The 16,025-nt window shown below is 39.4% G+C and overlaps 3 protein-coding genes across 5 annotated transcripts in view; all 3 read right to left on the reverse strand.

Moving 5' to 3' along the window:
* LOC117519820 (protocadherin gamma-A11-like) overlaps positions 1–16,025 on the reverse strand; it is a 911,360-nt gene that overhangs the window by 812,377 nt on the left and 82,958 nt on the right. The window lies entirely within an intron of this gene.
* LOC117520495 (protocadherin alpha-8-like) lies at positions 2,138–4,636 on the reverse strand. The gene has a single exon (XM_034181830.1). The coding sequence runs from the start codon at positions 4,496–4,498 to the stop codon at positions 2,138–2,140; it is 2,361 nt and encodes a 786-aa protein (XP_034037721.1). The 5' UTR covers positions 4,499–4,636.
* Positions 6,946–9,537, reverse strand: LOC117519851 (protocadherin alpha-8-like). The gene has a single exon (XM_034181122.1). It carries the CDS (start codon positions 9,304–9,306, stop codon positions 6,946–6,948), a length of 2,361 nt encoding a protein of 786 aa, XP_034037013.1. The 5' UTR covers positions 9,307–9,537.

The following is a 16,025-nucleotide window of genomic DNA, read 5'->3' on the forward strand; positions in this document are numbered from 1 at the left end:
TAAAATACTGTTTGTCGCATACTGGATTTGAAAATAAGTCAAGTCTGGGAGCATTGCCTGGTGGTGTGCTTCATTGCAGCCATGACACCACAGAAATGCCCTCGGTACAAGATGGAAAGCAGACATCCCGTAGATCCCCATATTTCTAAGAAAGAAAAGAAAATTATGTACGTGCTCCAGACAGGTGAAACATGAACCTTCTGCAGCCACTGGGGATCTCAACACTCATATGTGCTGGATCATCTACAGAAAACCTGCCACATTGCTGATATGTTGATGCTGATGCTCCCTCACAGTACAAGTGATACTTCACATCTTAGTCTTCCTAAGTACACTTTAAAAACTACACACTTGGCACAGTGTAACCTTTCATATAACACAAAGTCATTCCAGGGATACACAAGGATCCTCCAAAAAGACAGAGAATCAAAGACATCCAGTATTTGTGTTTGGTCACTGGCTATTGTCCAAGTCTCATAACCATACAGCAAGACAGATAGTATCAGAAACCTAAAGACTTTGACCTTTGTTCTACTACCAAGAAATCAGAATCGTCAAACACCTCTATCCAGTGACCTCATGACTCTATGAGTTCTTTCCGGGCATTTATCAGTCTCAAAAGCCAAGAACCAAAAGACATGAATGTCAGTGCCAAGAAAAGTGAATTTCTCTACAATTTCAACACTTTACCTCCTACAGATAAACTTCTGATGGCTGAGTCCAGGACATCGTTAAATATCAGGATCGTAGTTTTTAATCCAGGACAGTCACAAACCCAGAAACTGATTCCTCACTCAGCATCTCAAGTGCTGCAATCAGAGTATCCACTGATTCCACAAAGATCACGGCATCATCCCCAAATTCAAGGTCTGTAAACCTTTCCTCGCCAACAAATACACAGTTCATGCAAACATTGAAAAGTGTAGGAGCCAGAACACATAAACAAGTTTTCACTGGAACAAATGTCAGGGTCTCTGCTTTGCTCCATACAGCACTCATAGTCTCTGTGTACAGGTTGATGACTTGTTGGAGATCCCACAAATTCTCAGGACATTCAGGAGAGCAGTTTAATCAAGTGAATCAAAAGCTTTGTGAAAATCAATGTGGGCTGTGAAGAAGCACGGCCGATTTGAAAATGTTAAAATATATAACAGTCGTGTACTAAAGCTCACTGCCCAAAGAGCCACACAGGTAATCCAACAGTTTTCACACTTATCCGTTGCTCTGTCATGTATCTGTAAACAATATAATAAATGATAGTAAAGATTTCCATAGCACATATTTGAAAACGAAATATAATGGAATGCTAAAATACCGACAACCATATGAGCATTGTGTTCTTTATCATTTGCAGTATTGTCTTACATACAATTTGTACATTTTCACATCAAATCAAATCAACATTTATTCTTGTTGTGCAAATCAAGGAATATTTGTAGATCACCCTCGGTGCATTTGTAGGTATTAATGAGACACATTTAGCTCCACAGGAAGTTAGATTTGAGTTAGCGGAAGTTAGCGTGCACGCTAGCCTCAACAAAATGTTTTGTAAATGACTGCAAAGGTGTCATCAGATTCCAAACCAGTATTTTCAGTTTTAGAAGTGCTTATTTATCACTGTCATTTGCATAATATATGAGAAAAAACAAAGCAGTTTTGGAGAGACCAGCCACTGACGTCATGGTGCAACTCTACTCTGAGTGGCTCTCATCCCGGCGACTCAAAAACAAAACTGAACAGATTGAAACAGAACGTGAATTTTAACCTCATAAAATGCATCTTAAAATAGGTCAAGGTTAGCCATCTTTGACCTTGTCCAAGGTCTGTGTCCCAAGAATGTTCTCTGTAAATTTGAAGCCCATGGCAGTAATCAGACTGAACTTATGCTGAGCAAAGACAGATGGACAGATGGATGGATGGACAGACAGCTGGACAGATGCAAAAGCCTTTGTGATACCGATGGCTGTATTTGATGGCCTTGTGTAAAAATCACTTGACTGAGCTATACACTTCCTTCAATAACGGTGATGTATTGTTTGCAAGTGTTGAAACTGTGGGAGCAGGTTTTAACACATATGCAAGGCAAACATAGAACAATAGAAATTCTGTGCCTCTCACCATTTTTATGTTTGCATTTTTAATGTCTTACCTCTGCAGAGGTGACCTTCCTGTCAGGAACAACCAGAGTGTTTGCATTGCTCCCAGGAACTATAGTAGATCCAGTACTCATCCTGGGTCCAACTAACATGTAACGCTTCTCTCCAGATCTGTACTGGATGCTGTTGCACAGAGTTCCATCATAATTTGCTTCTTGCAAATACTTGGAGGAATAGTCTGTGGTTTTGGAGCACTGCATGGCAATCAGCACGATGATACTGATGAGGAAAAGTGTGGAAACTGAGCCCAAAATGATCATGAGATAAAAAGTCACATTACTGTCCTCTTCATCTTTTGCTGAACCTTTAACATCAGAAGCTGCAAAAGCCTCTTTGGGCTCCACAAGTTTGACAGTCACAGTAGCTGTTGCTGAGAGTGAAACGTTCCCATTGTCTTTGACCAGTATGATCAGTTTATGCTCAGCCTCGTCTGTCTCTGTGAATGAGCGAAGTGTTCTGACCTGTCCTGTATAGCGGTCCAAAGCAAACAGACTGTGGTCAGTAAGCTCCTGCAGTGAAAACAGTAACCAGCCGTTATATCCTATATCAGCGTCATAGGCTCTGACTTTAGTCACCAAGTGACCTGCGTTCACATTTCGGGGAATCTCCTCCACACCTTCAGCAGAACCGTTAGCACTGACTGGATACAAGATGACTGGAGGGTTGTCGTTCTGATCCAGAATGAACACGTTCACTGTCACGTTGCTGCTCAGTGATGGAGTTCCACAATCTGTGGCCACAACTTGGAAGTGGAAACTTTTCAGGGTTTCAAAGTCAAAACTTTTTAATGCTGAAATGTGTCCATTATCTGGATTTATATTTAGCAAAGACATTATTCCATTTTGACCTTCTCTCACAATATGATAAGTAATAACTGCATTATCATTCAGGTCTTTGTCTGTTGCACTTACAGAGAATATTGACTGTCCAGCAACATTATTTTCTACAAGATAAAACTGTAACGGATTTTGTTCAAAATGTGGACTGTTATCATTGACATCTGAAATCTGAATATTCAGTGTTTTTAAAGTGGATAAGGGAGGCTCACCACAATCTGTGGCTTTGATAGTTATTTCATAATGTGACATTTGTTCTCGATCCAAAAATCCTTTTGTCACAATTGAATAAATATTTTCCTTATAGGATGGCTTTAATTCAAAAGGTGCATTATTAATGATATGTGTAATTATTTTTCCATTCACACCAGAATCTTTATCTGTCACACTAATCAGAGCAATGACTGTACCAGGTTTTGAATCTTCAGAAACTGTGTTTGACAGTGATGTGATTTCTATTTCAGGTGGATTGTCATTGATATCTTTTATCTTTATGATGATTCCACACCTACCTGTTGATGGAGGTGTTCCTTTATCTGATGCTTCCACATCGAGTTTATAAATATCAAATTCTTCATAATCCAACAGTCCTTTCACTTTAATTTCCCCTGTTTCAATATCCAATTCAAAAATGTTGTACAATTTTTTTCTCAATGTTTTACCGAGGCTGTACTCGATTTCTCCATTGATGCCTTCGTCCGGATCTACTGCTGTCACTTTTATAAGAGATGTGCCAACCGGGACATTTTCCTCTATTTCAATTTGATAAGTATCCTGACTGAAAACTGGTCGATTATCATTAATATCAAGAACGTTAATAGAAATATTTAATGTCCCTGATTTTTGTGGTTTTCCTCCATCAACAGCTGTAATAAATAACAGGTGCTTACTTTGTTTTTCTCGGTCTAATGGCTTTTTAAGAACTAAAAATGGAATTTTATCCTCATCGCTTTGAGTAATATCAAGTTCAAAATGTTCGTTTGACGTCAGTGTGTACGTGCGGATAGAATTGATTCCAGCATCAGGATCACGGGCTGCGTGCAGCCTGAGTCGTGTTCCTGCTGGCGTGTGCTCGCCCACTTCAAATGTCTGATTCTTTTCAGGAAAACTAGGAGAGTGATCGTTTACATCAGTAATTTCTACAATAACGTGGTGCATTTCTAAAGGATTTTCAACTATTATCTTTAGCTCCATAAAGCACGCGTTACTGCTCTGACAAAGCTCCTCTCTGTCGATTTTCCGACGGACCTCTAACGCACCATTGTCCTGGTTTACCTCGAAAAAAATGTCCTTCGATCCAGAAACAACGCGGACACGACGACCAATCAAGGAGACTTTGTCCAGCCCGAGATCTTTAGCAACATTTCCAACAAAGGTTCCTTCTTTTACCTCCTCGGGAACAGAGTACCGTATTTCAGCCAAAGCCTGCTCTCCCACAAACAGCGGCAGAGACAAAAGAAAAGAAATCCAGCAGCGCTGCTCTGATCGGCGCCTTTTGTTCCACATCGTGAAGAAGCAATTAAAAACACGTTTATTCCCGAGAAAGCAAATCCCTTCCCCTCGATTTGGTGTATATATCTAATAGAAAACGCAGCACGACGTCTCCTCGCCTCGCAGGTTTGATCCAAACGTCTTTGCTGCTCAGAGATGAAAAACAAAAGCTCCGTGCGCGTGGGGAGGGACGAATCCTACTTCATGTTGCTCGATGGAACAGTGACACCAAGAGGAGCAAATCATGATATTTAAAAATCTCAAAAAAAATAACTGTCAGTTGTCGTACTTACTTGGAAAAAAAAAAACGTCACAAAAGACGATCATCGTGGAATGGAGGGGCAGCGTGGCGTGGACGCAACCAAACAAAAAACGTTTTGATAATGCAAGGTTGCAAAGACACATTCTGTGCAAATGAAACAGCAAATATAACACTTTGCAACCAATGTGCACAGAGATGAAACAATCGGCTGACTGAAACCTGCAGAGAATGAATTCCAGCACCTTGGACAGCTCTCCCAGTGACTGCATCTCCTTTACGACAGTCAACTCAGTGGGCCCACTTTGAGATGTGACAAAGCATTCACACTTTTCACAAAGCTCTTTGCTATATTGATTATCAACGCAGTTAACATACTCAGAAATAGGCCGCATTTATCAAACAGGTTGTCCAAATTTTCTTTTAAACTGTGAGTTAGCTACATACTTTTAAAATGCTGTTGTCACTCATATTGGATTTGAAAATCATATCAAGTCTGGGAGGATTGCTTGGAGGTGACCTTCATCACATCCATAACACCAAGGAACTGCTTTGGGTACTGGAGTGCAATGAAGAACCAAGCAGATAACCATTCCAACCCCACATCTATTAAATAAATAAATGATTTGCCGCAGACAGGTGAAATGTAGGCATCTCCTTGGCCTTCTCCATCCACTGGGGACATTAGCACTCAGGCACCTATGTGCTGAATCACCCAGAGAAAAAAATGCCACATGGCCAATATGTTGAAGTGTTGGTTGAAGTTACGTATGTTCTCTCACAACGCGAATGATCCTCCTCATTTTAGTCCCCCAAAGTATACTTGAAACACCACAGACAATTGGTACAGTGTAAACTCTTGTATGACACAAAGTCATTCCAGCCATATGCAAGGATCCTCTAAAGAGACAGAGTACCAAAGACATCCAGTCATTATCTATGGTTACTGGTTAGTGTCCAAGTCCCATAACCATACAGTAATACAGGAAGTATCAGGACCCTAAAGATGTGGACCTTAGTTTTCCTGAAAAAAAATCTGAATCACCAAACACCTCTGTCCAATGACCTCATGACTCCATGAACTCTTCCCAGGCATTTATTAATCTCAAGGACATGAATGTCACTGCCAAGATAAGTGATTTGTTTCTACACATTCAATACTCTCACCTCATACAGATACAATTCTGATGCCAGAATCCAGGAAATCATTCAGGACAACCACAAATCCAGACACTCTGACTCATCACTCATCCTCTTAAGTGTTGCACTGAGAGTATGAATTGATTCCACAAAGATCACAGCATCATTCCCAAATTCAAGGTCAGTAAACCTTTAATCACCAACAAAAGCACTTAACTCACTGGTTTCCACAGTCCTACCGAACACCCAGTTCATGGAAGCACTGAAGAGTGTAGGAGCCAGAACACATCCCTGATGAACACAAGTTTTCACTGGGAAATACTCAGAGTTTGTGTCTTGTTCTGTACGACACTCATAGTCTCTGTGTTTATGTGACTTTTTGGGGTTCTCATAAATTCTCAGGATGCCCATGAGAGCAGTCAACTGAATCAAAAGCTTTGCAAAGAATCAATGTGGGCTGTCAAGAAGTACTGATTTAAAAATGTTGACATATATGTTGCAGTTATGTAATAAAAATCACTGCCCAAAGAGCCAGACAGGTAGTGCAACAACTACATCACACTTGTCTAAAGTGTATCTGCTTGTATGGAAACAGTACACATGTGTTGCTCTGTCATACTGGTGTAAATAATATAATAAAGGACACAAAAATTTTACAGAGCACAAATTGGAAAAAGAAATATAAAGCAATGCTAAAATACCTTAGGCCTTATGACCATAAAAATAGGAAACAAAAGGTGACCTTTTGACCTCTTAAAATAGATCAAGGTTAGCCATCTTTGAAATTGCCCAAGGTCTCTGTCCCAAGAATGTTCCCTGTGAATTTGGAGACCCTGGCAGGACTTATACTGAGCAGAGACAAACGGACGGATGAAGGCCTTCACAATACACGATTGCAATATCATGGCCTCGGGAAAAATGACATGACTCAGTTGCACACTTCATTCCGTAATGGTGATGTAATGTTTGCTGTAATCATGCGAGCAGGTTAGAGGACAAATGTGGGTAAAAAATAAAACAACAGGAATTCAGTGCCTGTCAACATTTTTATATGTTTCTATTTTTAATGTCTTACCTCTGCAGATGTTTGTCTCCTGTCAGGAACCACAAGAGTGTTTGCATTGCTTCCAGGAACTACAGTAGATCCAATACTCATTCTGGGTCCAACTAACATGTAACGCTTCTCTCCAGATCTGTACTGGATGCTGTTGCACAGAGTTCCATCATAATTTGCTTCTTGCAAATACTTGGAGGAATAGTCTGTGGTTTTGGCGCACTGCATGGCAATCAGCACAATGATACTGATGAGGAAAAGTGTGGAAACTGAGCCCAAAGTGATCATGAGATAAAAAGTCACATTATTGTCCTCTTCATCTTTTGCTGAACCTTTAACATCAGAAGCTGCAAAAGCCTCTTTGGGCTCCACAAGTTTGACAGTCACAGTAGATGTTGCTGAGAGTGAAACGTTCCCATTGTCTTTGACCATTATGACCAGTTTATGCTCAGCCTCGTCTGTCTCTGTGAATGAGCGAAGTGTTCTGATCTGTCCTGTATAGCGGTCCAAAGCAAACAGACTGTGGTCAGTAAGCTCCTGCAGTGAAAACAGTAACCAGCCATTATATCCTATATCAGCGTCATAGGCTCTGACTTTAGTCACCAAGTGACCTGCATTCACATTTCGGGGAATCTCCTCCACACCTTTAGCAGAACCGTTAGCACTGACTGGATACAGGATGACTGGAGGGTTGTCGTTCTGATCCAGAATGAACATGTTCACTGTCACGTTGCTGCTCAGTGATGGAGTTCCACAATCTGTGGCCACAACTTGGAACTGGAAACTTTTCAGTGTTTCAAAGTCAAAACTTTTTAGTGCTGAAATGTGTCCGTTATCAGGATTTATATTTAGGAAAGACATTATTCCATTTTGACCTTCTCTTACAATATGATAAGTAATAACTGCATTATCATTCAGGTCTTTGTCTGTTGCACTTACAGAGAATATTGACTTTCCAGCAACATTATTTTCTACAAGATAAAACAGTAACGGATTTTGTTCAAAATGTGGACTGTTATCATTGACATCGGAAATCTGAATATTCAGTGTTTTTAAAGTGGATAAGGGAGGCTCACCACAATCTGTGGCTTTGATTGTTATTTCATAATGTGACATTTGTTCTCGATCCAAAAATCCTTTAGTCACAACTGAATAAGTATTCTCCTTATAAGAGGGTTTTAATTCAAAAGGAACATTATTTGTTAAATATGAAATAATTTTTCCATTCACACCAGAATCTTTATCTTTCACACTAATCAGAGAAATAACTGTACCAGGTTTTGAATCCTCAGACACTGTGTTTGACAGTGATGTGATTTCTATTTCAGGCTGATTATCATTCAAGTCCTTAATTTTCACAATGACTCTACACCTGCCTGTTGATGGAGGTGTTCCTTTGTCTGATGCCTCCACATCGAGTTTATAGATATCAAATTCTTCATAATCCAAAACTCCTTTCACTTTAATTTCTCCATTTAATCTGTCTAATTCAAAAATATCATAGACCTTTCGTCTGAGCATTTTACCAAATCTGTACTCTATTTCCCCATTAGTGCCCTCATCTGGATCGACTGCACTCACCCTCATAATAATCGTGTTAATAGGTAAATTTTCTTGTATTTGAGTTTGGTAAGTATCCTGAATGAAAACTGGTTTGTTATCGTTAATATCAAGAATATTAACAGAAACATTTAGCCTTCCTGATCTTTCAGGTTTTCCTCCGTCGACTGCCGTTACAATTAGCGCGTATTTATCTTTTTGCTCTCTGTCTAAGGACTTCTTCAGCACTAAAAATGGGATTATATCTTCATCATTCTGATTAATGTCTATTTCAAAGTGATCATTTGCTGTCAGTGAGTATGTGCGTATGGTGTTCATTCCTGCATCCGGATCACGGGCTGGTTGTAGTTGGAATCGCGTCCCTGGTGGTGAATTTTCCACTATTTCAAACGTTTGCTCCTTTTCAGCAAACGTGGGGTCGTGATCGTTTACATCAGTAATTTCCACCACTACGTAATGCACTTCCATGGGATTTTCAACCAAGATTTTTATCTCGATGACGCATGCAGCGGCACCCTGACAAAGCTCCTCTCTGTCGATTTTCTTACTGACCTGTAAGGCACCATTGTCCTGGTTCATCAAGAAAAATGTGTCAGAACCGGACACAACACGAAATCGACGGTCAATCAACGAGGTTTTGTCCAGACTGAGATCCTTGACAACATTTCCAACAGCTGTTCCTTCTTTCATTTCCTCTGGAATCGAATATTTAAGCTGAGCTTCAACCTGCGCTCTGAAAAACAGCGGCAGGAAAAAATAAAAAGCAACCCAGCAGCAGTCTGCTGATCGGCGCCGTGTTCCTGTCCTCATCCTGATCGGATGGCGACACACCTTTCAGGCAATTGATCAGTTCTTTATGTCCGTCCACTCATTCAGAATCCACACACCGATGTCTCTCAATTCGCATTCTTTTGTCAAATGTCTTATCCGCTGTGAGCTGCGTAACAAAAGCTTGGTGGAGCTCCACAATGTTTCGTGTTTTGTCGATGTAACAGCGACATCAAGTGGACAAAATGAAGAAACTATTTGTACAATCAAGTAATTTAACATAAAATATTTCTCAGAAAACAACTCCCAAATATAATCTCTCCCGCTCTTTCGATACTGAAATTAATATAAAATACATAAACTTAATAATGACGCCGTACCTGAGTGTGTTACATTCGCCTGGGTTTGGTTTATTATTTAACTGAGCACAAAGTGAGTCGTTTTCAAGTTTTTTATTTTTATTTTTATTTTACTGAGTATAAAAATAGTTGAAAGTTATAGAAAGAAAATGTACTGAAGTGGCAGATTCTAAACTTGTATTTATTATTTATGATTTATTCAGGGTTTTATTTATTTATTTATTGTTTGTTTGTTTTTTGTTGTTTTTGTTTTTTTTTTTGTTTTTTTTTTTTTTTGGTCAAAATAAGCAACCTCAGCTCCAAGAATAGACAGAACAAACTGGAGAACAGAGACTCGAAGGCTGCTCTATTTGATGAAAGCTAGGTTTTTGGCAAATTATGTTTTTATTTTTATTTATTTATTCAACAGCGTTGTCATTCAAGCACTAGAGTTTATGTTCTTGGACGAACATTTGCTCTTTAATTTTTCAGTTTGAATTTTATGGTGTTTTTTTGTGTCATATCATTTGGTTCATTAGTTCAGACTTGGGTTTACAGTCTCTGACGTTTCAGGACTCCTCTTCCCAGAGCAAAGTTCTTCTTTGCCATGACCACAAAATTGGTAATATTTTGTCAATAAACCTGAGATTGTAATTTACATCTTTTTATCATGTACCAGTGGAATGAAACCAATATGCAAACTCAATGATAATGAAGCTAATGGTAATGCAAGTGGCGGTGCCTGAAAATATTTTACTATTGACAAAAACAATAGACACTACTGACTGTCCTTTAGTCGTGTTTGAAAACTGAAAAGCCAATGCATGTCAAAACCCTGGACAGGATTACATTCAAGATGGTTTGCTCAGGAGACAATCTGTGCACAGACTGGAACAAATTTCTATTTCACCTGACAGCACCGCAGTGGTACTGTCAGTTTAAACAAAAAATTTGTTGCAGTGGAGGTGTTTTTCTTTTCCCAGATCTCATACATGTATACAAAAACTCCCAGCATTTCATTGTGCAGAACTTTAAATAGAATGTATTAAACATGTTTTCAGTAAGCTAACATAGGCCACCATCTGACAGGGAAGGCTGAGGAGTATGCAATGCTGCTGTGTGTTTCTGTATCCACCACCACAAGAAACCGCCAGTTCTCAAAAGACCCATTGACCATCCCTATGTCAGAAAAGTAATCATCTATCTGCAGCTATGTGTGACTTGGATGCCCTCCTGGCCGTGTCCTGTCACAGTGGTTGTTAGCAATGGGACAACTGTATGCATGGATCAAACCTAGGAAAATAGAGCACATGACAATATTGTTGCAAAGTCACACATCTTCACCTCTGTCCAGTGACTTAATGATGCCACAAACTCTTCACAGTTTTTCAGTTTTTTTTTTCAAATTTATTTTTATTTATATAGCGCCAAATCACAACAGAGTTGTCTCAAGGCGCTTCACACAAGTAAGGTGTAACCATACTAACCCCCAGAGCAACAGTGGTAGGAAAAAACTCCCTCTGAGGAAGAAACCTCAAGCAGACCAGACTCAAAGGGCTGACCCTCTGCTTGGTCCATGCTACAGACACAAATTACAGAACAATTCACAAAATGAATATACAAGTAATACTGTTGGTGCACAGAACAGGAGGGTCGCCAGGCACAAATACCACACCCATCTCTGGATGGAGCTTCACCTTAAACAGAAAGAAAAAAACAGAATCAGGCATCAGAAAGACAAGAAATACAGTATAGTTTGGCAGCATTAAACAAGAAAAACAGGATACAAAGGCCAGCCACTAGCCCTAAGCTTCACTAAAAGATCCAGAATTTAGATAAAGTTGAGGCCACGGCACGCTCTGTTTCCTAATAAAATGAATTAAAAGAGTAAAAAGCGTAAGACAAAACTATGCCAGTATGCTAGCCATACGAAAGGGAAAATAAGTGCGTCTTAAGTCTGGACTTGAAAGTCTCCACAGAATATGACTTTTATTGATGCAGGGAGATCATTCAACAGAACAGGGGCACAATAAGAGAAAGTTCTGTGACCTGCAGACTTCTTATTCACTCTAGGGACACAAAGTAGTAATGGACACCAAGTAGTCCTGGACTACTTGGTGTCCAGACACAGTTCAACTTCACATTTCAAGCTCTCAGAGATATAATTGTTACTGCAGAGATAAGTGAGTATCTCATCAACAGCAATATGCTCATGACATACAGACATACAGCGAGAAAACAAATGATTTACTTGGTTAAATGTCTAAGTCAAGCTCATGGGATTCAAAGGTCACCAAATACCTCATCACAATATCTTGAGAGCATTTGAACCCATCACTCATCATCATCATCATTAGGTATGCCAGACCTTAACCTACAGTTGCCATAGAGATACTAATTTGTCACAATTCAAGATGACTGAGAACACGGTCACACGGGTGCTAATTAAATATATACAATGCTAATATGTTTTGTACAGATATTTCATCATTCAGTAGAAAGTTTGGGATTAATGAAGATGCATGCACATTTAAATTTCTTGACTACTGAAGATTCTGCACTCAGGTTCCACAAACTGGCATTCCACATCCAAGCCCACAGCTCTCATTTACGTAATTCAAGCCAGACTAATAAATTAAAATATTTAATCATTATATGTGAAGTGTAGTATTCTTTATTGTTCATGTCCATTTTTTAATACCTCTAAATCGACCAACTCATCATCCCATGTCTGAATTCTGGTTATCACCAAACTTGGCCTAGAATGACCATTTTCATGTTCTCCTCCTCCTCCTCCTTCTTCTTCTTCTAAATCCCCTTACACATGGTGTGCACATGTAAAATAATGACCACTGGGGGTTTCAAGATGTGAACTGTCATGGCCAGAGAGAATAAACTCACTGGCCTTCCAATAATATTAACCACAGCAGCAATCAAGTTCAAACATAACCTATCACTTGCTTTGTGACAAAGCTGACTGTTTTTTGACAAAAATAAGGTTTTCTCACAAAAAAAAGTAGCAGGTACACAAACCCATTTGAACCTTTCAATCGGTTGAGATTTTTGAGCCAGAATTGCACACACTGTATTCAACATTAACTCAATGACATCGATGGGACCCACTTGATAAATCTGCATCTACTGTAATGAAAACTGCAGACAGGAATTTTACTGCCATGCAGCTGTGAACACAATAAAATATACAAAAATTATACAACAGAAGTGATGTCAAAGTCTCGATGCCGGTAGATGCAGGAAGCATCACAACTGACTATTTTTTTTTAACCTCATACAATATTCACCTTTCATGGAAATGTCAAGATATTTCCCAAAATGCAAGATGCTTGATGAAAAACTGCAGTAAATATACGTAAAGTCCAAACAGAAAAAAGTGAAAACATAAAATGAAAACATGCCTCACAGCATAGCATTTGGATTTCTTACCTCTGATGAATGAAACCTCCTGTCTGGAACCACCAGAGTGTTTGCATTGCTTCCAGGAACTATAGTAGATCCAATACTCATCCTGGGCCCAACTAACATGTAACGCTTCTCTCCAGATCTGTACTGGATGCTGTTGCACAGAGTTCCATCATAATTTGCTTCTTGCAAATATTTGGACGAATAGTCTGTGGTTTTGGAGCACTGCATGGCAATCAGCACGATGATACTGATGAGGAAAAGTGTGGAAACTGAGCCCAAAGTGATCATGAGATAAAAAGTCACATTATCGTCCTCTTCATCTTTTGCTGAACCTTTAACATCAGAAGCTGCAAAAGCCTCTTTGGGCTCCACAAGTTTGACAGTCACAGTAGCTGTTGCTGAGAGTGAAACGTTCCCATTGTCTTTGACCAGTATGACCAGTTTATGCTCAGCCTCGTCTGTCTCTGTGAATGAGCGAAGTGTTCTGATCTGTCCTGTATAGCGATCCAAAGCAAACAGACTGTGGTCAGTAAGCTCCTGCAGTGAAAACAGTAACCAGCCGTTATATCCTATATCAGCGTCATAGGCTCTAACTTTAGTCACCAAGTGACCTGCGTTCACATTTCGGGGAATCTCCTCCACACCTTCAGCAGAACCGTTAGCACTGACTGGATACAGGATGACTGGAGGGTTGTCGTTCTGATCCAGAATGAACACGTCACTGTCACGTTGCTGCTCAGTGATGGAGTTCCACAATCTGTGGCCACAACTTGGAACTGGAAACTTTTCAGCATTTCAAAGTCAAAACTTTTTAGTGCTGAAATGTGTCCGTTATCAGGATTTATATTTAGGAAAGACATTATTCCATTTTGACCTTCTCTCACAATATGATAAGTAATAGCTGCATTATCATTCAGGTCTTTGTCTGTTGCACTTACAGAGAATATTGACTTTCCAGCAACATTATTTTCTACAAGATAAAACTGGAACGGATTTTGTTCAAAATGTGGACTGTTATCATTGACATCTGAAATCTGAATATTCAGTGTTTTTAAAGTGGATAAGGGAGGCTCACCACAATCTGTGGCTTTGATTGTTATTTCATAATGTGACATTTGTTCTCGATCCAAAAATCCTTTGGTCACAACTGAATATGTATTCTCCTTATAAGAGGGTTTTAATTCAAAAGGAACATCATTTATAATTTGTGAAATAATTTTCCCATTCACACCAGAATCTTTATCCTTGACAGTAATTAGAGAAACAATTGTACCAGGTCTTGAATCTTCACACACTGTGTTTGACAGTGATGTGATTTCGATTTCAGGTGAGTTGTCATTTATGTCTTTTATCTTTACAGTAACTCTACATTCACCTGTTAATGGAGGTTTTCCTTTATCTGAAGCCTCCACCTCGAGTTTATGAATATCAGTATCTTCATAATCTAACATTCCTTTCACATATAACTTTCCTGTTTTTTTATTGAGTTCAAAAATATCATAAACTTTCTTTTTCAAACCTTTTGAAAGGCTATATTCTATCTCCCCATTTGTACCTTCATCAGGATCTGACGCATTTACTTTAAAAACTAAAGTGCCAACTACAACGTTTTCGTCAATCAAAATTTCGAATGTCTCCTGAGCAAATGTTGGACGGTTATCATTTATATCGAGAACAATAATGGTCACATTTAGTGTCCCTGATCTTTGAGGTTTTCCACCATCAACAGCTGTAACCAGCAGCGAGTGTTTGTTTTTCTGTTCTCTGTCTAACGGCTTCTTCAGCACTAAAAACGGATTTTTATCTTCATCATTTTGACGGATATCTACTTCAAAATGATCATTTGAATTTAAAGTATACGTACGGATGGAGTTAATTCCCGCATCAGGATCATGAGCAGTGAGCAGTTTGAACCGTTTTCCTGGAAGCGTATTTTCACCAATTTCAAACGTTTGGTCCGTTTCAGGAAAACTGGGTGTGTGATCATTAACATCAGTAATTTCTACAGCCACATAATGTATTTCTAAAGGATTTTCAACGATTATTTTCAGCTCCATTAGACATGCGCCGCTCCCCTGACAGACCTCCTCTCTGTCGATTTTCTTGTGGACACACAAAGCACCGCTGTCCTGTTTTACCTCAAAAAAATCCTCCTCAGACTCAGAAACAACACGGAACCGTCGGTTGGTCAAAGAGGTGACGTCAAAGCCGAGATCCTTTACAACATTTCCAACAACGGTTCCTTCTTTCACCTCCTCGGGAACAGAGTACCTTATTTCAGCCAAAGCCTGCTTTCCGACAAACAGCAGCAGACAAAGAGGAAAAGAAATCCAGGAGAAATCCCGGGATCCACTTCTCCTTTCGGTCCACATCGTTAACCAAAAACACGTAGGATCCTTTAACTGTAACGATAGTGAGCCAATATTAATGTCGCATTTCCACAGACACATAAGCTTCCATCGTCTGAATGTTGGAATTAAATGATTCTCCGCTCGTCAAGCAAACAAAGGACTGAAATGAGGAGGGACAAAGAATTTGTTTCTAATCTAACAGTGACACCGCGAGGATAAATTACTCCTCTGCATGATTCTGTATCTTGATTTTGCTGGAAAAAAATCTGAATGAAGTGAGAATATGGTATGATATGAATAATTACAATCATTTTAAATGTTTGAATAATTAACAATCGTTTCCTGGTCTCCTAAAGTGCCAAGAAGTCCTGATGTGGAACACGTTCACGTGGCAGTTGAAGACCCCCAGAAAGAAAAAAAAAAAGAAAAAAAAAAGGTGGAGTTCATAGTGAAATCACGTGGCTGCAGCATTTGTCCTTCTCCGACTTTCACGGTTGCAACACACTGAAATCTGACTGGGTTGGTGTAATCACAATTTTCCTTACATTTTTGTTTTTATGCAAAACTGATCACATCTGATTATGCTGCATTCTGAAACAATTTAGGTGTTAGGGAAAGCACAACTGTGCGTCTGTTAGTCGTGCCCCGC

This window comes from Thalassophryne amazonica, chromosome 11 (assembly GCF_902500255.1).
Source record: "Thalassophryne amazonica chromosome 11, fThaAma1.1, whole genome shotgun sequence".
NCBI classification, from domain to species: Eukaryota; Metazoa; Chordata; class Actinopteri; order Batrachoidiformes; family Batrachoididae; genus Thalassophryne; species Thalassophryne amazonica.

Coding starts and splice junctions, on each gene's coding strand:
- LOC117519851 (XM_034181122.1), bottom strand. CDS start 9,306: ATGAGGACAGGAACACGGCGCCGATCAGCAGACTGCTGCTGGGTTGCT.
- LOC117520495 (XM_034181830.1), bottom strand. CDS start 4,498: ATGTGGAACAAAAGGCGCCGATCAGAGCAGCGCTGCTGGATTTCTTTT.